General features: G+C 43.5%; 1 protein-coding gene across 1 annotated transcript in view; it reads right to left on the bottom strand.

Moving 5' to 3' along the window:
• The window catches only part of wwc1 (WW and C2 domain containing 1), a 25,314-nt gene extending 366 nt beyond the window's left edge, over positions 1 to 24,948 (bottom strand). The window contains exons 1-22 of the mRNA XM_060890548.1: positions 23,973 to 24,948; positions 16,792 to 16,901; positions 16,502 to 16,705; positions 15,765 to 15,841; positions 15,452 to 15,531; positions 13,726 to 13,855; positions 12,918 to 13,064; positions 12,756 to 12,826; positions 12,181 to 12,423; positions 11,280 to 11,369; positions 10,391 to 10,911; positions 9,920 to 10,037; positions 9,022 to 9,189; positions 7,066 to 7,258; positions 6,678 to 6,818; positions 6,365 to 6,423; positions 6,042 to 6,210; positions 5,801 to 5,965; positions 5,592 to 5,684; positions 4,231 to 4,461; positions 3,321 to 3,439; positions 1 to 2,557 (exon numbers count right to left, since the gene is read on the bottom strand). The exon at positions 1 to 2,557 is cut by the window's left edge and continues 366 nt beyond it. Of these exons, the coding sequence (XP_060746531.1) occupies positions 2,491 to 2,557; positions 3,321 to 3,439; positions 4,231 to 4,461; positions 5,592 to 5,684; positions 5,801 to 5,965; positions 6,042 to 6,210; positions 6,365 to 6,423; positions 6,678 to 6,818; positions 7,066 to 7,258; positions 9,022 to 9,189; positions 9,920 to 10,037; positions 10,391 to 10,911; positions 11,280 to 11,369; positions 12,181 to 12,423; positions 12,756 to 12,826; positions 12,918 to 13,064; positions 13,726 to 13,855; positions 15,452 to 15,531; positions 15,765 to 15,841; positions 16,502 to 16,705; positions 16,792 to 16,901; positions 23,973 to 24,091 (3,315 nt within the window). The 5' untranslated portion in view covers positions 24,092 to 24,948 and the 3' untranslated portion in view covers positions 1 to 2,490. The remainder of the gene's footprint in view (positions 2,558 to 3,320; positions 3,440 to 4,230; positions 4,462 to 5,591; positions 5,685 to 5,800; positions 5,966 to 6,041; positions 6,211 to 6,364; positions 6,424 to 6,677; positions 6,819 to 7,065; positions 7,259 to 9,021; positions 9,190 to 9,919; positions 10,038 to 10,390; positions 10,912 to 11,279; positions 11,370 to 12,180; positions 12,424 to 12,755; positions 12,827 to 12,917; positions 13,065 to 13,725; positions 13,856 to 15,451; positions 15,532 to 15,764; positions 15,842 to 16,501; positions 16,706 to 16,791; positions 16,902 to 23,972) is intronic.
• Positions 24,949 to 25,390: the final 442 nt, after the last annotated feature.

Genomic DNA, 25,390 nt, shown 5'->3' with positions numbered 1-25,390 from the left:
CACAGGAATCCTATTATACATCCATAACAAATCATTTGTGACTTCCAGCATCAGTGGCTGACTGTGATTTCTTTTCTTTTCTTTCCTAAATGATTTGGATGATTACAGCAATCAGAATGTTCCATAAGCGCGTGGTGAATCTCATCCCGTGTCTTGATTACGTCCTGCGTAGCGTGGCGTTCTTCCAGAGCTAAGTTCCAGTTCAGTAGAATAGATAATAGAACTATCTTAGTGTTCCCATGTAACAATTCACATTCAGCTACATACAATGCAGGGTGTCTAAAGGAAAAGGTTTGCTTTTCATACATTCAGATTCCAGTCTTCAACTTAAACAAAGAAAATAAACAGCCTCCGGCTTTTTATTCCGGCATATTTTTTTGTACCGCGGCGATCCCGAGCTGCCGAGCCTCAGTGCGCTAGAACTCGATCTAATCGTGGGAAAGATTTCAATAGAACAGGATGCGGAAAGGAGCGTGGCGGGTTAACGGAGACGACGACGCCAAGGCGAGAGATTTGGTTATAGATAAAGCTTTTAGAAATCGGATTGTTCTCGGGGGCGAGACGTGCGGAATGTGCAGAGGTTGCGGTTATTAGGGACAGAAAGGTGCTGACGAGACGATCGGGGTTGCTTTGTTGTTGAGCTTGAAGTGCAAAGCAAAGCAATGGAAGAACGCAGAGAGATTGTTGGGATCAAGGCACGTTGTTCAAGGCTAAATTTAAACTGCGGTTTTACAGTTTCTCCGGTTCTGCCGATTCGTTGGGTCCTGACCCCGTCGTTTAAGGCGTATCAGACGGAGCAGCGGTGTGCGTTCGACGTGCTTTAGTGGTTACGACTAAATGAAGACGCTTTCGTTCTACAGTGATTTCGTCCTAAATTTTCAGACGCTGCCTTCGACTGAATCTCAGACCCGTGGACGAGGAAACACCAAACGCACCTCGTCTTGTAACTTCTACCCGAGTTCAGAGAGACAGGGTTCATGTTTTTAATTTGCTCTTTGTAACTCGCGTTGAAAACACTGAATTTTTCCAAATTCTAATTTCACACTTTTCATTCTCACACGAAAAGTCGAACGCAGCAAAGGCGTCATAAACTCTTCTAATGCTGCGATCCGTTTTACAGGGACTTGAGGAAAGGGGAGGACCGGACGGGTACGAGTACGACGGCTTGCGGTACCGCAGATGATCGAAGGACTCGAAACCGGCATCTTGGTCTTCAATAGTTAGTGTCAGGTGTCAGAAAACTTCAAACTTTAAGAATTTAAGGGTGCACTGTGAAAAGAGTGTCTTAGAAGCAATCTGGCCTTCAAAACAACAAAAAAAAAAAAATTTTCAAAAATTCCTGGGAGTCCAAAAAACAAACAAACAAAATGTTTTCCGTTACAGAAAATCATGGTTAAGGACAAACTCTCCCACGATTCATTTCAAGGTCATAGAGAGCGTGCATCAGGCTTCCTTCTTTTACTTCTTTTATTTGTTTGTGCTCGATAGCTACGACGTGCCGTGATTGCTTTCCTCACTCTCCGATTATGAGCTATTAAAGTGCATTAACTAGCCAAATTCTACCTGAGAGGCTGTGGGATGACTAAGTGCAGTTTAAATATAATTGCTGGCATGATGGACGCTGCGCCGTGTGATGTGCCTTGTGAACAAAATACGGTTTGTACTTCTTAAAAAAAACAACAAACAAACAAAAAAAAAAAAAAACGCTCAGAACCAGCAAGTAGTGACGATGATCATGAGTTAGAGCTATTTAGCACTCAGCTATAGCTAAACATTAAAACCGATGTTGGCTACCGTTAGTGTGTATGTTCGATGCTAGATTTAGCTAATTTTTCTCTTGTAAATAGTGTTAAACTTTTATATATAAAAAAAAGCGCCAGTCCTAATTTGTCGAAAGCGCACGATCGAACACGTCCCTGCTCGTAGCGAGACGCCGCCGACGTACGCGTTTACGTCTTTGCTCGCGTTTAGTTAACGTACCCATACCAACATACATCTAAACAGCGATTTCCAAAACCTTGTGCTATCGATCGTAAAAGTACCGTAAGGATCTGCATTCAGATAACAGAATCACAGAAAACCGACTCTTCTCCTCCCCCCCCTCTACTTGTGTTATTTAAAAACAACACGACAGTGTTTTGGAATGATCGACTATCGAAATAAAAATTAAAAAAAAACAACTAAAAAAACTAGTAAGATAACAATATACAATTATTAGTAGTAAGAGAAAAAATATTGCTACAGAGAGAAAAAATGTGGTTGTTGGTACAATTAAAAAAAAAAAAAAAAAAAAAAAGGAGACAGAATCTACAGATTTTCAACTGAGAGCTAAAACCCAGTGTTTTTGTTTTTTTTTTTTTTTTAAAAATGGACATTTTCCTACTGAAAATACATGTAATTTTCTGCGATAATCTTTCTCCGTTCTTCATAAATCCACCAGAGGTCAGGTTCTTCTTCAGTGAAAAAGCAGTTAAGACTCAGGCTTGTTGTCTATACGTCGTCGGCTGGTAGGTCAGGAACGTTTATCTTTACTCGCGTGAAAAAAGCCATCTTTTCTCTGCAGAGAGAGAGAGAAAGAGAGAGAGAGAGAGAGAGAGAGAGAGTGAGTGAGTGAGTGATGTGGACTGAGATCATTCGTGCATTTCCCAATCAGCCAATCATGTGAAGATCAACAATGCCCCTGTTCCTGGACCATGATGTGTTCTGCTCTTGTCCTTCAGACATCTTTGACCTACTTTTCTGCTCACCACAGTTGTAAAGAGCTGTTACAACACTCTCCTCAGACCCCTGTTCAAAGGCTGAACCGTTTCTGCCTCCAGGACTGCTGTTTATTGTTTTACGCACCACTGCAGCATGTCGTGTTTGAAAATCCAAAGAAATTTCGTAAACAATGGAAGGGGCAGTGGCGGCTCAACTGGTTAAGGCTCTGGGTTGTTGATTGGACGATCAGGGTTAAAGCCCCAGCACAGCCAAGCTGCCACTGCCGGGCCCTTGAGCAAGGCCCTCAACCCTCCCTGCTCCAGGGACACTGTATCATAGCTACCCCTGCACTCTGAACCTAACCTCCTCAGTTGGGGGTTTGTAAAGAAATGAATTCCACTGTGCTGTAATGTATATGTGGTGATAATAAAGGCTTTTAGGCTTCTTCTAGGCATCACTAAAAATGTCTGATCCTGTGAGTGCATCGCGCTGCTGCTTGCTGCTGCAACACGATTGGCTGAGTGGAGAACCGCACCACTGAATGATCAGGAGCACCATTTACGTTCCGGCTGAGTTTACATGCCGTTCAAACACAATACAGAAGCAAGACTAAGCGTCACCTGAAGGACTGGACTTCGGGACCTTCTTTGCGACTCTGCCCTCGGATCTTGTGCACCTCCTTAGCTGCCGCTCGCATCATCTTCTCCACTCTCTGTTCCTGCAGCTGTTCCTCCTGAGTCTACGGTAAACACGGTGGCACGAGGTTAGACTTTCGCTGGATGGAAAGCGGTGTGTAATTTATTCGTTTGCTTTTTTGTTCGTGTTTTCGAACTATATCGTGCATGATGCTTAGTGAGCTGTTCTTAATTTTACGTAAGCCCACACTGCCTCCTTGGGAAAAACCTAGCATATAACCGCACTACCGTACCAGCACACTAATCATGCTGAGCTACTAGTACATTTGGACTGAGGCACAAAGACTGATAAGAGATGAACACAAATTCTTTTTAATCTACTTTCATTCTTTTTTTTTTTGGTTGTTTAAAGATATGATCATGGTGGAATAGAGCTAATACCTGGCAACCCTGAACAGCTGTGAAATCCTGGATTAGGATTATTTCATAAAGTTTTAATTGTCGTTCTTCTATAATGTTGACGGTTCTGTTTTGTGTCCTCGTCTCAAATCCGTTACGAATTTTTTGCGTCGTTACCCAAAGCTTAATTAACCCGGTGCTGCAATAAGTGCTGCTTTTAACAGTGGCTTTATTAAAATTGTGAGGAATTGCTTTGCTTTATTACTAATCCCGTTAGGACGCTGACTACACAATCCTGTTTTATTACTAACCATAACTTCAGATCGTCAGTGGGGAAAACTGGAGCGCTCGAGTACGGCTTTAAATAGAAAGTAATACGAACGAAGATCGTCGACGTTATATGATGTACTGTTTAATCATTTCTGAACGTCCCCTCGTTGGTAGAGCACGTGACTAGTTTAGGACGCCGTGCTAAAGACACGGAGCTGTGAGAGACCTGTTTCTCGGCCTGCGTGAGCAGCAGTCGAAAGCGTTCGTCCTCTTGCACCCATGTGGGAAGGCTACGCTGGCCCTGCTGCCTCGCGCTCTCCATCTGCTCCTTCAGCTGCCGCAGCACTCGCAGCTCCTCGTTCAGGCGGCTGTGGCGTGTCCGAGACGCCTGCAGCTCCAGTTCCAGGTCCAGAGGAGTCCGCATCACGCCGTCTGAACCCCGCATCTGCATTGGAGGCTGGAGAAGGAAAGAGAAAGAGAAAGGGTGGGGTTTGCATTTCCATCACGCTGTGTTCGAGTCACGATGTGCTCCGTGTGCAATAAAATGATCCTGCAGAGAATAACTGGGAGGTTGGATGCGTTTGGTCTCGTCTCCCTTCCCGTCTGAAAGCTCACACGAGTGTTCAAGTGTTCAGAGTTTATCTCGCTGTATGATAAAAGGGTTCTTGCGTATATTCTCTACTTATCTCATCTCGCGGCGTGACGCATCAGGTCAGGACACCCTGCTGCACAGGACGATAACAAATAATAAGTATAAAGAGAAAAAACCTGAAGCGTTTCAAAACGGAAGTAAAGGAAAATCGAATCGTTCCGGAAAGCTTTAAAAAACAAAAAAAATCAACACACTGACTCGTTATTATAACAACATCGAAGCGAATCCTCACTTGAATAAAGTACGTTCGGCTCTAATAACACTTTCTCCAGGAAGAATTTAAAGGGATTTTTGATTCGGGATTCAATTCGGTTCGTCCGTAGGGCACCTTTAACGACGGACGTTGTCCCGGAGCAGCTTTACGGAAGTATAGAAACAGAATAAAATTGAAGTTACTGTTAATCTCTAACGTCTATCCGTTATGATCCATCCTGGAAAAAACCTCTGTGAGATATGAGGAAGAAACCTCGAGAGGAACCAGACTCAAAAAATAATGATATTAAAATAATTGTGCACAAGACACCGAGCAACATGAGACGAGTGCACTGTAAATAAATCTCACTGCCTTTCATTGCTAACGCTTTTCCGTATGACTGAGGACGGGTAAATGGGCATCAAGTTTCCGCCTCCCGGACCCTTTCCGAACTATGTGGACTTGAACGGAATTCTTGGGAAGCTGTGCAGGGGGTGGAACCGGCACGTCCTCTCGGAGAGCCTACGCTTCGTTAACGATGACCTCGGGTTAGTTTGGAAACCTCACCGTTAGATATTTAACTGACCTTCTCTGATTTTTATATGTTTTTTTGTTCGTTTCCTCTAAAACGACAGACAGCAAGTGTAGCGGTCGGAATTCTGCCGGAGGTAACGTGCAGCAAAGGGGGTTTAATTAATGGAGGAACGTGTTAGAATTCGAGCGTAAGACGAGCGAGATTTACCTTTTTGATACGGACGCTACGCCTCTCTGAGGCGTTCCGGACGAAAGGAGACTTCTTGGACAAAGTGGAGCTGTCGCTGTCACTGCGGTTGATCTAATGACGTGGAGAAAGAAGTTAGAGTGAGCGCAAAAATAAAGGAAGTAGAAAATGTGTGTGTGTGTATATGTGTGTGTGTGTGTGTATATGAGTGTGTGTGTGTATACATTTACCCTGCAGATATACTGGCTCTGTGGACCAGGAGAAAACGTCTTGGAGCGAATTATAGTGTTTCCCCTGACAAAAGGGTTCTGTTGGTTCAGCTCGAGCCGGCGCTCTTTGGGTCGAACCACGGAGGTGGAATGAAGGTGGCCCTCCATACTAGTCTCTTTATTCACCTGTAGCAAACACAAAGGACGTGAAAGGACGTCTTCAGACTTTACGCGGAAATTAGTCAGATCTGCAAGACGTTACCTTTTCGGGGATAGCTGCTGCTGCTGTAGGAAGCTTGGATGATGTCACTTCCTTCTCCTCATCCTCCTCCTCTGCTTCCCACTGACAGCCTTCGGAGTTAAACTCCTCCCCTTCGACATCGCTGCCCACACCGTCCACGAACACGTCGCTCTCCAGAGGCTCCATTTGCCTGTGAAGACACGATCCACAATAAAAGTCACGTACATTTCAAAACATCACGATGAACTAATTCCGAGTTCGAGCTTCTGGATAAAGCTGAACGCGACAATCGTGCTGTCCGAAAAATTTCTCAGCATTTTCCTCATGATAACGCTCACGCTCACCAGTCCGTCTCTACCATCTTCATGTTGGTTGCTTGGAGTTCTGTGGATGGATCTATTGCCTAAAAAAATGCGACAGACAAAAAAATAATTACACTTTTGGGTATTAGAGACAGATAGTGGTTTGAAATGGAGTCAAAAATGTGTGAATGAGTGGGTTAGATGAATCAACACGGACATGATTCATTTAGATGAATCAACATGGAAATGATTCGTTGAGATGAATCAACATGGACAGATAGTGGTTTGAAATGGAGTCAAAAATGTATGAATGAGTGTGTTTGTGTGTGTGTGTGTGTGTGTGTGTGTGTGTTACCTTGTCAGACTGTGTGGGAACCTTGAGCTCTTTGTTCTTGCTGTTCATGTCTGCAATGAGCATGTAGTTGAGGAGGTTGTACCACTTGGTACACCACTCCTCCGAACACTCCATGTCAGCCAAACTGATTTGAGCTCCAGCCTTTAATAAAAAAAAACACAAACTCACTATTAAGTAGAACTGGGTTTCCTTTAATTACAAACTGTTCTCTGCTAGAATAGTGCAGAACATAGATAGAAATTTCACACATTTTGAATATAATTCCAAAATTGCTTTTTTTTTTTTTTTGTCTTGTCCTGGATAACGTTTTATCATCCAAACCTCACACCAGCACATTTCAAGACTTAGGACACATTGAGTGAAACTCTGTGCTTTTCAGGACACTCACCAGACACTCCTCTGTTCTGGACTTGGTAGTGGAGCAGACGTCGATGCGGAGGGTTTTCTGTCTGAAGGCGGTGGGCGAAAGCTGAACAACGAACACCTCGTTGAGCTCCAGCGTGTCGTGAGCCTGTGAGCTGCGTGTGCGGAACAGGCAGCGAGTAGCCTCTGGACAGGGCAGCACTACCAGCCGAACGTACCTGCGAACAAGAACGAGGTATCGAAACGGCCGCTCACAGAATCAACAGTAAACAAAAGGTCACTTCTTTGAGTGAGTAATACCGTATACAGAAACGTTTAGATGAATCAACATGGACATGATTCGTTTAGATAAATCAACATGGACGTGATTCGTTTAGATAAATCAACATGGACGTGATTCGTTTAGATGAATCAACATGGACATGATTCGTTTAGATAAATCAACATGGACGTGATTCGTTTAGATGAATCAACATGGACATGATTCGTTTAGATGAATCAACATGGACATGATTCGTTTAGATGAATCTACATGGACATGATTCGTTTAGATGAATCTACATGGACATGATTCGTTTAGATGAATCAACATGGACGTGATTCGTTTAGATAAATCAACATGGACGTGATTCGTTTAGATAAATCAACATGGACGTGATTCGTTTAGATAAATCAACATGGACGTGATTCGTTTAGATGAATCAACATGGACATGATTCGTTTAGATAAATCAACATGCACATGATTCATTTAGATGAATCTACATGGACATGATTCGTTTAGATGAATCAACATGGACGTGATTCGTTTAGATGAATCAACATGGACGTGATTCGTTTAGATGAATCAACATGGACGTGATTCGTTTAGATAAATCAACATGGACGTGATTCGTTTAGATAAATCAACATGGACGTGATTCGTTTAGATGAATCAACATGGACATGATTCGTTTAGATAAATCAACATGCACATGATTCGTTTAGATGAATCTACATGGACATGATTCGTTTAGATGAATCAACATGGACGTGATTCGTTTAGATGAATCAACATGGACGTGATTCGTTTAGATGAATCAACATGGACGTGATTCGTTTAGATAAATCAACATGGACATGATTCGTTTAGATGAATCATCGTGGACATAATTCGTTTAGATGAATCAAAGTGGACATGATTCGTTTAGATAAATCAACATGGACGTGATTCGTTTAGATGAATCAACATGGACATGATTCGTTTAGATGAATCAACATGGAGACTTGCTTGTTTTACAAGAAAGAGATAGATATACATTATACATACACTTTTTTTAGTCAAAAAAAAGTTGACTAGCTGGCTTGTTGTTAACAAAAGATTTTGTTTGTTGTTATGTGATACAATCTGTATGTGTTTTGCGCATTCACAGTTAAATTTAAGAGTTTATTAAAGGAAATTCCACCATAATAATAATCCTTAACATATTTTTATGCGTATATACGTCTACATAATGTAGAAATGTGTACATTCTGTGTATAGTGTTTATGTGTAGTGCTAACTGTATGTATGTGCATATTGCGTATAATGTGTAGTATAGTACACAGTGTGTTCTGACTAGGAGTACACTTCCAAGAATTTCACTCACCAAGACACATGTGCTGTGGTGATGTGACAATAAAAGTGACTTGACTTGATAAGAGAAATGCTTCATTAAGACGTTATGTAGCTTTAGAGTGAGTCGCTTGGTAACGAGACGAGTCAACGAGTCAGTCGCTGTTTAAAGATAGCAAGCTCAGATCTAGAATACCACCACTGCATTAATACAGAATAAGATTTATTAAGACTGCTGTGTGGTTTATAAAAAGTGCTTTTGGTGCCAGTTCCCTCATTGTGGCTGAGCTATCGTCATATAACACAGACACAAGACATCGAAAATAAAAGCGTGTAACATCACTTCGGTTTGATTGTTTGCAGGAAGATTAAAAGAAAGGAATCGTACATGTTGTGGCTGGCAGGAACAGACAGCGTGCTGCAGTTGGTCAGCTGCATGACGAAGATGGCAAAGCGATTCTCTTTAGCCTCGTACTTCAGGCCCAGTCTGATCTGAGCGCAGCTGACTAATCCCCCGTCTTCATCACCCAACAGCTGCTCGGCGGGGACTCCAGGCCTGTGGGGACATTCACTTTAAATCCCACAAACTCATTGTACAGTCAGTCTGAATGATATTTAACCAGAAAGCCAGTTTAATAGTTAACGCTTCCGGATCAAGACAGAACAACGTGTGTCGGATACAGAACGATTCACGTGAACACGGCGAAGATCGTTTTAATCGATCTTAAATATAAACATTCTAATGTCTAAAGAAATATAAACGGCTGTCTAAGGCTGTCCCTTCTAAAGGAATAAATATTAATAAGGAGTTATTTTAGAGAACTGATTTCCATAAAAAAAAAATAAAAAAAAAGTCCATGAAAATTATTCATGAGGAAAAGAAACCGGGTCAGTCAACAGGAAGTAGACTCATGAATACCAAGCACAGGTTTTTTTCTTTAGAGTAAAAATCCATCCATACAAATCCTTGGTAACGTCGCTCTTTACTAGGATAACCCTTAAAGTCTATTGGCACCTTTAGTAAAGACGGGGAAACCGTTACAAGCCTAATGACCTTCTCAGAATGACCTACTCATGCAGATGCAATGTTTTGAATCGTTATGATCACGCTCCAATAAACACGTGTGATAAATACAGACTGTATTCGGTCCCAATTCTGTGTTGAGGAACCATCTCTGATTTAGAAATTAAACAATATTCATGTTTCATGTTTTGAGTGAGCAGTTTTTAACTCAAGCTGAATAGCCTACTGATGATTACGGTGTATTTGTATTTTGAGGACAAACCTTTTCTCTGAAGCCTCATACACGCCGCTGTCTCCCGCAACCGATTCGTCTGACACGGCTGACGTCACGCCCACTTTCTTTGAGCCGGACCCCAGGACCCTTGTTTGGGAATCGAGATCTATATCACGCACACACACACACGCGCGCACACACACACACACACACACACACAGAGGGATAAAATGTGACACTATCAGTGCTGTGCCTGACGCCTTACTGGCTCGGTGTTGAGTTACTGCGCTGCGGATTAAGTCCCGACGATCCGTAACTCAATCGACCTGCTGGAGGGATCAAGAACGATGTGCACAAAATCTCTAATATTATCCGACACCATCAGGAAGCTCCGCCCACTTCTGTCCATCGTGGAGAATGTTAAGTAGTATAGAACAAAGTCTCTCATCGTATGATCAGTTTATCTAAGTTTAGACACGGATGTAGTTCACAGAACTCGCTGTCGATGCGTTAACGTACCTTTATTGGCATCCTGCTTAGCGTCTCCCTGCAGGCTGAGCTCGCTGAGCCGGGACTGCAGCTCCAGGTCGAGCTGGGAAGCCGAACCCGAAAAAGCCTCTCCGGCCAGCGACGAGGCGTCGGGGACGAGAGGCGAGCAGGGCGGAGAGAGAGACGAGAGCGATGAGCGTGGAGACAGCGAGCTCATAGAGCGAGGTGTTTCGGATAGACGTAGCACGTGAGTGCGTAGCCCTGCGCCCTGACCCGAGCCGCTTGCCGCCGGCCCGGCCGTCACCTCGTTCTCGTGGATGGTGGGAATAGAGCTGGAGGGCCTGTACGTAGAGGAGGTGCCCTCATGGAGCAGAGAGTCCAATTTGACCTGTAAATCTGGGTCGTTCAGCTCGTTCTGGTGCTCCAAGTAAGCATCGGTGAAGCTGAGAGACGACAGCGAGCCGAGGCTGGAGGCGGCCAACGAGCCGCGGCTGGACGTCAGAGACCCTCGGCTGCTGCCCGACGAACAGGACAGCGTGCTAGCTGACAGACTAAAACAGAAATCAGAGCAAAGCGGAATAGGGTTAGTTCTATTTTAGACTCCTCGTTTCCTTCCTTTAGCTTTCCATAACTTCAAACACTTTGTGTGTGAAAACAAGCTAATTAAAGCACAGCAGGCTCATTAGCCACATGCGCCAGGGTATCTCCAGGCTTCGTACTCCGACGGCGATGTGAGGAAAATGAACTAGTGATGATCTGAGAAAGAAGCATAGCAACAAAAATGTTTCGCAGCTAACGAGGGAAAAAAACAACATGCTGCTTATATTTACAAGACGTTTATAACACGTATATCTTCATAATAAGAGTTAAAATGTCCGAACATTCTTATTATTTTTGTAAATAATGGAAAGATATAAACCTCTTCAGCTGGGTGTGCAGAGAGGAAGCCTGCCTCACGACGTCCTCCAGCTCCTTCACCAATTTGTTCCTCTTACAATGTAACGTCAACCTGCGGCACGACCGGATAAGAAAACAGCGTTTGCACTGCGATTAGTCACAGATTTAATTTGTTTGTTTGTTTTATTTCTGTCCACAATAATATACCAGAAGCCATTCATTCCACCGGTGTGTTTGTATTCTGTCCTTCCTTCGTGTTTGGCTGAAGTTACAGTGGAATGCCACGGAGAAGAAGGCCTAGAAAAAAGGCGGCCATTGTGTTCAACCTACATCCCTTGTACGGCTCGGGTTACAGGAAGAGCGCGGACGCCGAGAGCTCGACAAGGATACAGGATCTAGTGTACGGAACAAGCGGCCTGTTCAAATAATCAAGGAGGAGGAGGAGGTGGAGCGAGGAAAAGACGAGAAAGCGACAGAAAGATACAATAGAAGGCAAGGAGCGAGGAGAGTAAGAGAAGGGAAAGAACAAAGAGGGCTAATTGGCATTCTCAGGACGGAAACCTGACCTGAAGACGCAGGTGTCTGAACTCTCGCAGGAAGCGAGATTGATTCGGCGCACTCGCGTTATTAAAGTAGCAGATCGTTTGACATAAAAAGGTACCACGATCTTTCTCCCGGTGCAGATGTGTTATTGCGCTAGTTGACCTTGTTTGTTGCCCTACTTCCCCAGAAGGCATCGCAGCATCCCAAATGAGTTTAGTCTTCCATAACAAACAGCTGCTCCGTTCTCCTGCCCGAAAGAGCTAAGGATCTATAACCCGGCTGTAACGTAACCCTCGTCCTACTTAATACCAACCACCGCGGTATTGATTTAATCCGTTACCCTCGATGTATTTTACCATCTCTGTATTTTCGTCCCTCACCTTTCCGTGAGAGCTTTGCTCTGGCTGTCGCGTGCCGCCTGCAGGTCCTGCTCCAGACGCTTTTTTTCCGTTTCGATCTTCTCGGCGTCGCTGGGAGCACGCTTGCAGGGTTTGACGTATTGCAGTTCCTTCAGCAGCTCTTCTTTCTCGTTGATGAGAATGAGCCTGTCTCGCTCGGGGTCCAGCAAACCGGGCCACGACTCGCTGTCCAACTTGGCTATCTGGACTTTAATGTTAGCGATCCTAAAAATCGAAGAGATACGGACGCATGTGATGAAAGGAGAAAAACTTTAGACGGACATTTTATACAACTGTGAGCTTCAAACTATGTGGAAGAACCTTATATGGGTTTGATGGTCAGGGGTGCACAAACATTTGGACATATAGAGTTAGGATGGGTCGTTAAGGTACGTGGTGTAGGAGATTTTCTGATTCTGACCCCCAACACCACCAAAAGATTTTTATTATAGTCCTATTGTTTTTTCCCCACAAACGCCATCCTCAGTCTCGTCTCTCATTTAAACAAAAAGTCTCTCTTTAATCTTATAAAACAGACACGACTACACAAACCGTACCTCCTTTTCGCCTCTTCGTATTTCAGGCTCAGTCGTACCTTCTCCGCCAGCTTGTTGGAGAACGAACCCATCTGGATTTAGAAAAGGAAGAAGAGAAAAGAGCAAATAACTCATTGTTCCTACGAAGAACGTGACTGTCCCTGATTAGCTTCGCCGCCTCACCTCGGAGGGTATGTCCGTCTGGGACTCGGCGTCGGAATAGAGGCGAGGCAGCGACAGGTTGGAGTTGGCCAGTGAGGGGTTACTGGCCCAGAGCTCGGTCTGAGAGCTGTAATCCAAATGGAAGCCATCTTTCAGCACAGCCAGTTTCTGAGAGAAAGACAAACACAACGACACGATATACCGAATTTCAGGAGACACGTCTGGAACCTTCTACCAGAGCTGATGAGAGAACGTCCATTTTTAAACGGACGGATACATTTTTTAATGACACTTTCTATATAAATAACAGCATTGAAATGACGAGAGACATTCGGAGACCGTGTTGAAACCTTTCTCCGTCTTCCTCTGAGAAAATTCCCTCGATCGCTTCGTTGGATCTCGTCGGATCGTTTTGGGTCGCTTCGTGCTAGGTAAAAAATTTATTTAGTTATTTATTTAAAAGTCTGTCTTGCACCTAATTCTTGTATTTAGTCTCGCATTGTATCGTGTATGATGATGAACTGTGCTATCGATCTACTCGAACATTACCAGCTGTGTGACATCAGCACTCTGCTATTCCATGAGGTACTGCACAAAAGTATGTGAGCGCATCCTTGAGCGTAAAAGCCTCACCCTGTGTATAACCTCTCATGGTAAAGAAATTACCTCACCCTGACATTCCTGAGCTACTTAACGAGCCCGAGCTCTCTCAGGTAAACAGGACGTCGCCGGACGGTCACCAAGGCACGCGATAAGCCAAGCCATTATTCTTCATGTGATGTGATTCGACGTTATTTGATGATGGAAGGTTAAATGTTAAGAAATGTACCTGCATGAGCTCCTGCTTTTCTCTTTCCCCAGAGCTGATGGCATCTTTAATAGTCCTGACCTCCTTCAAGATGGCTTGGGCCTCGTGCTGCTTGTATCCGTACGAAGCGCTCGCCAACTTGTGATCGATTCTGTACCGAAAGCAGAATTTTGAACATGAACATGCAGGAATGATATTTGCCAGGTAAAGAGGAGTCTCTTACAGATGCTTGTTTATGTATGTGGTATGCGGCGGTTGTGTCGCGAGTGTGTCGGGTGCATTTAGAGACGTGTGTGTGAACAGAATGAGGTGTTTACCAGCAGGGAAGCGAGAGAAGAGTCAAACAGACGACTTCCGCAGCAGAGCTCCTTAATGTTGACTCAATCAAACCACGATAATGTTTAACTACAACGTGTTCACGTTGTGACGAGGAGCTCGATGTTTATGAAAAGCTGCGGCGGAGGTCGGAGTGGACTTGGGGGGGCGGGGGGGCGGGGGGGGGTTAGACAGCAAACAGACAGCAAACGAAGCGAGTCAGCGGCAAGTCATGCGTGCCGCCTGAGCAACAGGTCTGTCTGCATTCTTCGACATGGGAACAAGGGAGTAAATGTGAGTCAATGAGCGTCAAACCCGTCACATGAGAGCGTTTTTTTTTTTGTTTTGAAGTGCTGCACCACTGCAAGACTCGGCTACCGAAAGGAAATAAAATCGGAGGAGCCAAAAAAACAAAAGGAGAGATTTCTGACTTCTGAAGGTTAAGGTACAGGGTTGAAGGAGAAGCTCTGAACTTCACGATGTGTTGATGGTAAACTGGAGCGCTGAGGAGTTTACAGAGTACACAGTTCCTTCATATCCGATCAAAACTGAACTGCAACCTCGCCTTAAAACTTGCCATATACTTCCAAATGAGATCGTACAACTGAACACTAGACCTTTTTTTTTTTTAATTTGTTATTACAAATATTTTCACCAAACACCAGAGTCTACGTTTGTGCAAAATCTCTATTTGGTCTGATGCATAATGAGTGTCTGAAGAACTCTAAATAAATAAATAAATAAAGATCCTTCTGGTTTTCTTGCGAAGCCACTGATGCACCATCTGTCTCATTACTCCGTGTGACGCGGGACTCCCCCGGAGCGAGATCCGGCGAGGACGGCGATGTGGCAGACCGGCGACAGCGCTGCGGCACGAATCCGTGAGTCGTCGTGCTGCGATGTGACCCCGGTACGCAGAAGGACGCGGTTTAGACCCGATCGCCTGAACGTCATCGTAGATGAGATCTAATTATACCTGCTACAATGTATTTCTCACAATTCCCACAGGCTTACGTCTGACTCGCACAGAGTAAGAAAACTTTAAAGCGTACAAAAAAGGAGAAACGTTTACTTTATTTTCCCATCGAGACGGTCAGAATGGGGGCGGGGCTTCCGGGGGGATCGTTCCGGATTCGTATGTTGATCTTGTGGGTATGTGGTAGCCTATTGGTTAAGGTGTTCGGCTACTAATCGGAAGGTTGTGAGTTCGATCCCAGGTCCACCGAGCTGCCGCTGTTGGGCCCCTGAGCAAGGCCCTTAACCCTCGATTGCTCAGTTGTACAAAAAATGAGATAATGTAAGTCACTGTGGATATAAGGGCGTCTGCCGAATGATGTAAATGTATCTTATATTTTAAGGGATAAGATCCTAGCAGTGAACTCTGTGAAACGTGTAGCGGTGTGTAAGTAGGTGAAGGTCAGGTTGCACTTACTCTTTCAGCGTTTCAAAGCCCTGCTCTTTATAAAGCAGCTCCTGCCTCATGCAGGCCAGATCTCTCTTCAGCTTACTCACCTGAACAAAAGAGAGCAGCAGTGACGTGAAATGGAACGGGTAAGAAAGAACGAGGGGGGGGGGGGGGCATAAATAACGCAGCCTTGATTTTATCTCTAACTGATTTAAAAATATATTCTTCATACATAAACAATCATATATACATATAAAAAAAAGGACATTGTTCAGTTCTCATGCGTCGTTAGCACGAAGAATTCGTCGTTTAAAAAGGTGTTATGAAAGAATTTCCTCACCCGACTCTTAGCGGTCACGATCTCCGCCTTGAGGATCTCAGGGTCATATTTACTGCTTGATGAGGATCTGGAATTTACTGCATGAGAGATAACACTAATCAAAGGCATTGTCTTATCTCTCCTGTCTTACAACAGCTCTCTGGCATCTTGGAACGACACACAACAGCGGCGTATTCAAAAATGATTTAACTGCTTTGACAAACGAGCGATTCGTTACGTTAACGCACGAGTCTTGTGCTCTTTACACGCCCCGTCAGCCAGAAAAACAAATACGAGACGAGCCTGAAAGAATGTAAGCAAACGTCATTCCGCTGATAAGATTAGAATAACCAGGGACACGTAGGAAACCAGGAATGCGGTGGCTTCGTATTTAAGCGCCGTAACGAGTCGATGGATTACGGTAAAGTTAATTAGGGAGATTAGTTAAGAAAAGTTCAAACAAACTAAAAAAAGACTAAAAAAAGGTTCGGTCTGTAGTTTCGGATGAAACACGAACGCTCTGAGACGTTACTGTTACTATCGTGATAGCTAATTAAATTGCAGGAACTTGTGTGTCGGACGACCGGCGGAATCTAAGGCTGATGATAAAAAAGTGTGTGTGTGTTGTTTTAGAAAAGTAAAATTGCTCATGGGGATTTTTCTGTGTGTTTAATGGCAGGATGCTATTTATTCGCTTGTGACCCTCAGACTTCTTAAATTATCACCTTAAAGATGGAAAAATTAAACTCTAGTCTTACAGCTGGTCTGTGACGAAGACTTGTCCCTCCAGGCGTCGTTGAGCTGCTTGTACTGTTGCTGTGCCAGACGAAGGCGCTCCTCTTTGACCTGGTAAATCTCCTTCTGGGCGCTCAGCGCTTCCTTGGCTACGTTGAGGTACTCGCGTAGCATGAGCTCCTGCTCCCGCTGCCACTGCACCCGCGGGTCCTCCAGCTGAGTGCTCTCTGTAAACGAGACACAGAGAGGACGTTAGAACGTAACCGGCTCCGCGGCGCTACGAGCTCTGAAGACGTCTCGATGTAGAACTTACTCGTGTTATGGTCGACGTAATAGGCGCCGACTTGCGGATCGTACGCTTCCTCCCATCCCAAAGGCAACTCATCTCCGATACAATCCGCGAAGGTCAGGGGCTTTGTGTGCCTGCAGGACGCCGACAAAGAAAGAATATTTAAAGATAAAGAGAAGTTGTCGATAAAGAGATGTTATCGAGCGTGAAAACTGATTGCTAGATGTACGTTTCATGCGATGCATCGTATTAGCTTTGTTAGCAGATTAGCACCGCAACCGTACTGGCCGTGTACTCCGTCCAGAGGCCGTGTACTCCGTCCATTACACGATATATACGTACGCATATAAATAAATACATGTGTCTTTTCACACCTACAGAACAATCCGTAGGCTGACCATATTAATAATTACCATATTCTAACTCTTCAGACACACCAACGATCACGCAACAATCTCTGCTTCGTCCTTCTAGCTTAGTTTTTGTTGATAATATCGCTGTAGACATTACAACGACAGGACGTGTGTAAATATGGGCACATGTACGAACAAGTCGAAGCTTTAAGTTGTGAGGAAAATCGTTCAAACCGACTGTTTGGGTTTGTCATTTTATTTATCGCATTATGCAAATTAGGTATGAAATTATGCAAATCCAAAGAACTGATACAAATACAAATCGCACTAAATTAAAACTTATTTCTGTAAGGAAGTTTTATTTACAGACTCTCCTGTACACATCAATATCGTGTCATCACCTGTGTCAATTATTTAAAAAGAAAACAAAATACTATGTTTTTGGATTTCGTCAATAGACCAACTTTATTTTTTATCAGCCATCTAAGCGAAAAAATCTATCTACATATAATTTTATATTTTTTTACACCTTCATGCTGCGAGCCGTGCATTTTTTCCTATACGTTTTTTTTTTTTTTTCTAACTGGAAAACAAAAACTTTTGGCAGCTCAGTCGTTTTTAAAGGTAAAGTACGTAGGATAAAGACGGATGACGGCTGATTTCGCGATGAGGACAAGAAGGTGGCGTCGTGCCAGCGTTAAAAAAGGTTTTCTTCCGGGGAAAGGACTGGATGTAAAAGCAGACGCTCTGTGAATATGACATGGTGAGTAAAAAAGTGAAAAGGGGGGGAAGGGTAGCGGAAGAATGTCTGCCTATTCACCTCTAGGGTGCTTGCTGAGCACAATAGCCGGAAACCGAGGCCTGGCATTCCACAGGTCCTACTGACCCATCGCCTGGAGGTTTCTGAGGCAACACGCTATGGGCTTCCAAAGCTCGGTGCTCGGGACGGCAGAGCAGCGGCGGTGAGGACGCTCGCGCCCTCGCTCTCTTTATTCCTAGTTCCTGTCTGCGATGCTAATAAAGCAGGCTGGAAAACCCAACACGAGCTGGACGTCTTTACTTGGCTTGTTGGGCAAAACGTTTCCGAACTTCGATCAGCAGGTTGGATGTTTGTAATTAACGAACCGCTGTTAAGGCTGTCAGGTTGGATTAGACGTGAAACGGATGACCTCGGCTAACCTTCTAAGTTGTGGGACTCAAATACATACTTAAGGCATTTGTGAATAATTAAATAAATGAATAAAAACGAAAAGGTTTGTATAATTCTTCTTGTACAATGGCTTCTGCTCCACCCCCACCACCCCCCGTATTTGCCACGAGTTGGTACGTCCCGTACGGACTTAACTTCTCCAGACCATGAAACCGAACTGGCTCCTTTTACACCTTATGAATAATGAACCACCACGCAGAGACCCCTGTTCAAAATTTAACTCTGGACAGAAAGGAAAGCTTCTGAGGTGTTGAGAAAAAGAAGGCTTGAAAAATCCCGTTATTCTATTTTTCCCCCAAACCCGATCAGTCTGCGGCGAGGCTGACTTGAGGCCAGCTGATGGTTACCGACACGCTGCACTGGATCTTCTTCATCATATCGCCTTGTCGCTTGGTTAAGACCTTTAAATACAGGAGGAGCGACGAGAGTAAAGCCTTTCAGCTCTATATTACACCCCTACAAACCGCAAACACACGCATTCACTGTTATTAAATTGTTACGTAATTAGCACGTGCCAAACGTAGCACAAACACGGACTGTAATCTGTTCAGAATTTGAAGCAGATCTTAAACCGATCCCTGGGATGTTTTTTAAAGCGCCGTGTCTGCTTCTTATCTCCTCTCGAGCTGCTGCGAAGGAACCTGGACGAGCTCCTGGGAAGTCAAACATTCAGCGGACGTGCTCTAATGCGAGCTGACAAAGCGTGCGGCTGAGCGCAAACACGGCTCATAGCTTAACGATGAGTCAGACACGTTCGTTCAGACCGCTCTATAAATCCGTACCTTTATGAGACTCCAAAGAGCATCGTGCTGCGCTCGAGGCCCGGCGGTACGACCCGGTGCGGCTCTGACGAAAGGTCCGGGCCGTATCACGGACAGAGATAACGTTCCTTTACCTGAGAGGTCGTTTACAGGGCTCCATAAAAAAAGGAAGAAGATGAGAATGATGATGATAATTAACACTTTGTCAGTAAATAAGGCGTGTTCGTGGAAGCTGTTTCGTTTCTTTGTACAGTGCTGCTGTGTTGCCTTATGGCATGACTTCTGTAATCTTATCATTCTTCCTGTGAACATATTTGAGGCCGAGCCAGACACCGACTGGCACAGCGAAGGCTGAGAACGGAAGATACAAACCATTACAAACCAGGTGTGTCTTTAGAAAAAAGGAAGTCCTTAACAAGCTCGGAATTTGTCCCGTTTTCGTTCTGCGCTTCGCGTAAATCAACCGTGCACTTTACGGAACGGTAGGTCCTGTAAATCTCGAGGACTCGACCCGTCTTTCTGTGGACTGCTGCCGACCGCTTCGGGTGCTTTATGACCAAATTTTACCGTTGTTTAACGGCTACTTCCTGCGTGCTCCCTAGTGCTAAAAAGTCAGCTTTCAATGGTTTCAGGAACGTAAGGAGTTCAGGGAAGTTTTCGTTAAGCAGATCTGAATCTAGGGAATCCCATTTGACATTATTGTGAGGATTTATATCAGTAGCATGAGCCATGTTTACAACCAGCTTCAGGACAAACAGGAAAGTTACTGCAGCTGAGCTAACATCAGCTGAACAGCAATCACTCTCACACACACACACACACACAGACACAAACAGACACACACACACAGACACACACACAGACACACACACAGACACACAGACACACACACAGACACACACACACAGACACACACACACAGACACACACACACAGACAGACACACACACAGACACACACACACACAGACACACACACACACAGACACACTCTCACACAGACACACAGACACACACACACAAACAGACACACACACACAGACACACACACAGACACACACACAGACACACACAGACACACACAGACACACACAGACACACACAGACACACACAGACACACACAGACACACAGACACACACACAGACACACACACAGACACACACACAGACACACACACAGACACACACACACGGTCCAAACTATATTCTTTTTAATAGGTGTCCCAACTTTACCTAACTAGACGCACGGAGCACGTATTTAAATAAGTAAACGACATTCATAGCGCTACAATTAATGCATTCGACGTGATTCAAACGTTACTCGATCGTTTCAACAATATCTGACGACAAACACGAACACAGGAAAAAACACGATCAGCTAAAAAGAAACCTGGAAAGTGTAAAGTGTTAAAAAGCCCTGACACTGGAGACTCCTCCCTTAGAATGTTACACAAACTAACAAAAAAATGTTTTCTTTTAGTTGTAAGTCTGTTTACTGCTAGATTTAGGTTACGTGAAGCATCTGTTCGATAAGCGGTTGCCATAGCAACAACAACGTCACGTCTAGAAGTACTCGTCGATACGCCTGATGCCAGAATTCACCCTAATCTTTTTTTTTCTTTCATTTTTTGCTGCATCGGCTCTTCTTCACACTTCCGCCGCACGGATTCCAGATCCCGCAGGATTTCGGATACCGCAGGACGAATTTTCCGCAGATCTTTAATCTTTCTCCTCGGCACGGTGCAAAATTGGGATAATCACAGTGGTGCTCGCTGTCTGATAAATCTACAGAGTCAGCCTCCATGGTGTGTGTGTGTGTGTGTGTGTGTGTGTTTCCCCAAACGCAGGAGAGAACGCCGTCAAATGGGACCTCATTATCATGTAATGGAGCTGAGAATATCCTGATTCATCTTAAAAAAATAAATAAAGTTGTGATTAGGTTTTATGTAAACATCTCGACCAGAACCTTGCTGCTGGTTAATTAAGGAAATGAAGAAGACTGAATGTGATCTAAAAAAAAATAGCTTTCTAATTTACTTCCTAGGTTTTGATGCAGAACAGTAATAAATAACCGTTGCTCGATTTTGTTAAGCCACCGATTAACGGCTCTGCCTTCGTGGACTTTCTAAAGTTTAATCAGAAGGAGAATTCGTCGGATTTGTTTCAAACGAAACAAATTGTTACCGTGACGAAGGAGATCAGATTTTCTCGAGCGCTTAGCGAGGAGATCGGATGGTGCGATACGGGCCCGACTTTCGTGCGCTGATAAACTTCTGTAAAATGTTAAATAAATATCTTCACAAAAAAAGTCACCAAATCAACAATCGCGAGCTTTACTTTGTTAAACGACACCGAGTTTTTAACACTAACATTAGCCTTCGTTTAAACGTCCCTGTGCGTGAGCTGTTGCTATAGAAACAACAGCGCTTAAAATTAATGAGAAGCGAATTGCGCTCTGTAACATGGAAATAAGTTCTTTTAAAAAATACTAAGCTTTCAATGTTGGGTTTTTTTCTGAAACAGTTAAATGTAGAGAAATAATAACAGAAATAATAGAAATAATAACAATATCAGAAAAAAAATTTAAATAATAATATCTCTGTTAAAATTATTTATATAGTAAATAAACTGTGTCAATAAAAAAAATGAATTGCTATTAATAATAAATATAGTGTCAATTTAATAAGTATCTAAAAAAAGTCACATCTGTTTATAGGTAAACATTTTTCCATTTAAAAAATAAATAAATAAAAATAAAAAAAACACCTCTTGCCTACGTACTTTCTGTCCGCTCCCTAAATCGGACCTCAGAACCGACCTGAGTTCCGTTTATTCCCCTGTTTATTCCGACGGCCCTGAACTCGACCTGTATTCTAAGCTGCGATCTACAAATTCCTGTTGTTTTTTTTTTTATCGCCTTGCGAAGCTGTGTGAACTCTGACCTTGCCGTGCACTCTGGCACGCCGTGAAAGGGATGTTTTTTTTGGAAGAACCCGGTTCTTTTTTCCCCCTTTTGCACGCCTCTGAGTGCAATGCTGCATGCAGTACTTTCAGGAATGTGTCCTAGGTGCTTGTTTACAAATTTTTTCGCCGTCTTGGTTTCCCAGCTATGGCCAAACCTGTTGCACTGCACACAAAGGGAGAAAATATGTGGTAGGACCGCTATCGTGTTCCATCGCTCGACTCGGAGCGATCCGGGAGGGAAAAAATCCGCACGGCGGCGACGACTGCTACACAAAAAAGTCGAAGGGGAAAATAATAAAACAATAGAATCGAGGCACGGTTTGTGAAATGTTCGGAAAGCTACATTAACATGCGCGAGTCAGTGAAGCTTGAACGTTCTCTAATAATCTTACACATTCCTGCAAAGATTTTAGGACAAAGTCCAAATAGGACCGGAAAAAAGCCACAGAATGGTTATTGTTTAGCCTAAATGTCAGGTCAAGAAACATTCTTTGTAGCAGAGAAATATTAATGAATTCACTTATAAAATAACAAAAAAAAAAAAACTGTTGGAGAAATTCAGACCGCACAGTTTACGTTAGATTTACGGCGTTCGGCAGACGCCTTTATCCAGAGTGACTTATGTTCGTCTCATTTTTTAATGCAACTGAGCAATTGAGGTTTAAGGGCCTTGCTCAGGGGCCCAGCAGTGGTAGCTTGGCGAACCTGGGATTCAAACTCACAACCTTCCGATCGTTAGCCAACTATAACACCTTACCCACTAAGCTACAACTTCTCTTTTACAGTGTACGGTACGCTAAGTCTGAGGGACGTGACGATATAACACAGATATCGCGATAAATTATACACAATACTTCAAAATATCAGGATCATTTTTATTAAAATAGTAATTCCGAGTTTTCAGATATTGTTCTGCTTGAAAGGAGTTTTAAAGAAATGGAAGCATCAATCGGAGATAAGTTAACAGGATCGCGAGGTTATTTACTCGTACGCTGATGGGTTTCAAATATGTCTTCTACACGTCCGTCATCTTCGTCCGTCGATCATCAGGGTATCACTGGTGTGGTCAAACATCAAATTCGTTTGCTCGTGAACAGAAATTCCGTCACATCGCAGGATGTGGGTCGATATTTGGAGAAACTACTGAATCCGCTAACAGCAGATAGTTAGCGGATTCAGTAGTTTCTCCAAATATCGACCCACATCCTTATTCAACAGAATCGTAGTGTAACAGATTCAGTTTAATTGTCAAAGATATTAATCTTGACTGAACCGTGTGAAGGAGATTCAGTAGTATTGTTACATACAGGACCGTCAATGTAGGAACCGTAATCGTAATCATATTCAGTGGTTTAGTCAGATCAAACCCTTGGCTTTTACATCGTAATCAGATTCACTTGTATCATTAAACCGTTTCAGCGGTGTCTTAAAATACTGAATATCAGAAGGTTCTGAATTGAAATCATATTAAAGCAGATTCAGTAGCATCATGTACTGAAAGGCTTGGCATATAATCTGAGAGAATTCAGTAGCTTCACCATATATGGAGTCCGAAGGTTCTGAATTGAAATCATACTGAAGCAGATTCAGTAGCGTCATGTACTGAAACTCTTAGCATATAATCTGAGAGAGTTCAGTAGTATCTGAATTGAAATCATATTGAAGCAGATTCAGTAGCGTCATGTACTGAAAGGCTTGCCATGTAATCTGAAGCAGATTCAGTAGCGTCATGTACTGAAAGGCTTGCCATATAATTTGAGAGAATTCAGTAGTTTCACCATATACGGAGTCAGAAGGTTCTGAATTGAAATCATACTGAAGCAGATTCAGTAGTTTATAAACTACCGAACTGTCGGATGATGAAGCGTGTGGTACAGTGATGAATCCTGAGGTTCACACCTTTATACCATGACATACCTGTCCCTGGGGTCGATCCAGCTGGTGGTCTGGTTGATGTGGTCAATGTAGTAGACCTTCCCGTCAAAATCTCGGGCTTCTTCCCAACCTTCTGGCAACGGTAACTCCTTCCTCGGCATGACCAACTAGTCTCCATGTAATAGATCTTCTAAAACGATTAGAACCATGTGGGTTGTTTTCAGGGTGTCGGGGCTCCACATCCAACGCCCAAAGTGCCATTAAAAAACCGCAAGCATCGCGACGTGTCCGAGATTTTCCCGACCTTCCATCACTGAGCCTTATTATTATTATTATTAATAATGATTAATTACTTATTGTTTAATGACCTTATTACTATTATTATTATTCCTTATAGTTTAGTTTCTTTCACAGGCGACCAGGAGCATCACAGGAACATTTCTTCTCCACTGCATTTTATTAGTCAAAATGTCGCGAAATTTCTACAACCGCGCATCAGTGGTTTTATCGTCACTATTATTTTTATTCTTACTAAAACCAAATCAGGTAAAATATCGTTCATAATACGCGCGCGTGAATCTGTGAGAACTTAGCAGGCTAACTAGACAAGTTAAAAGGTAACAACTGAACTCGACTAAACAACAGACAAATATTAAAATATCTCATATTTACGTTAATACAACATTTAGAGCTCGTGTTTCTAAAGAAACCTCTGAAGTACCTTCGGCTTTTTTGGCTCAGTTTCTACCCTCCATGTTTAGCTTAGTTAGCTTAGTTAGCTGTGTAGCTCGAAAACAGTTAACTAGCGAATTATATTCCAGGTTGCTCGGTGTTTCTTTGAAAAATATCCAGCAGGTTTGCTAAATGAATCTTCCTCAGAAAAGTCGCGTATTTTTTCCAGAGTTTTTATGTGTTTTTATTATAATTCTTGTCCCTCCGGCTTTGAAACGGTTGCGGTTCTTCTTCTGTACCCGAACAAGCTCGGTCGCTATGCTGCGGCTACATGGATGACGTCACGCAGGTAATGACCGTAATTCCCCAAATAGAAGCTCTCTCTCTCGCTCTCACACACACACACATACACAAACTCACACACAGACACACACACTCGCACAGACACACACACATACGCACACACAAACACACACACTCACAAACACGTACACTCACACATACACACAAACTCACACACAGACACACACACTCACACAGACACACACAAACACTCACACATACACACACACAAACACACACACACGCACAGACACACACACACACACACACACGCACACAGACACACACTCACACACTCGCACACACAAACACACACTCACACACACACAGACATGCACACAGACACACACACACATACACACAGACACACACACTCACAGACACACACACTCACAGACACACACACTAACAGACACACACATACACTCACACACACACACAAACAC

This window comes from Tachysurus vachellii, chromosome 17, assembly GCF_030014155.1.
Source record: "Tachysurus vachellii isolate PV-2020 chromosome 17, HZAU_Pvac_v1, whole genome shotgun sequence".
In the NCBI taxonomy this organism is placed as follows: Eukaryota; Metazoa; Chordata; class Actinopteri; order Siluriformes; family Bagridae; genus Tachysurus; species Tachysurus vachellii.
The sequence above is the reverse complement of the archived record's forward strand: the minus strand, read 5'-3'. Positions and strand labels throughout refer to the sequence as shown.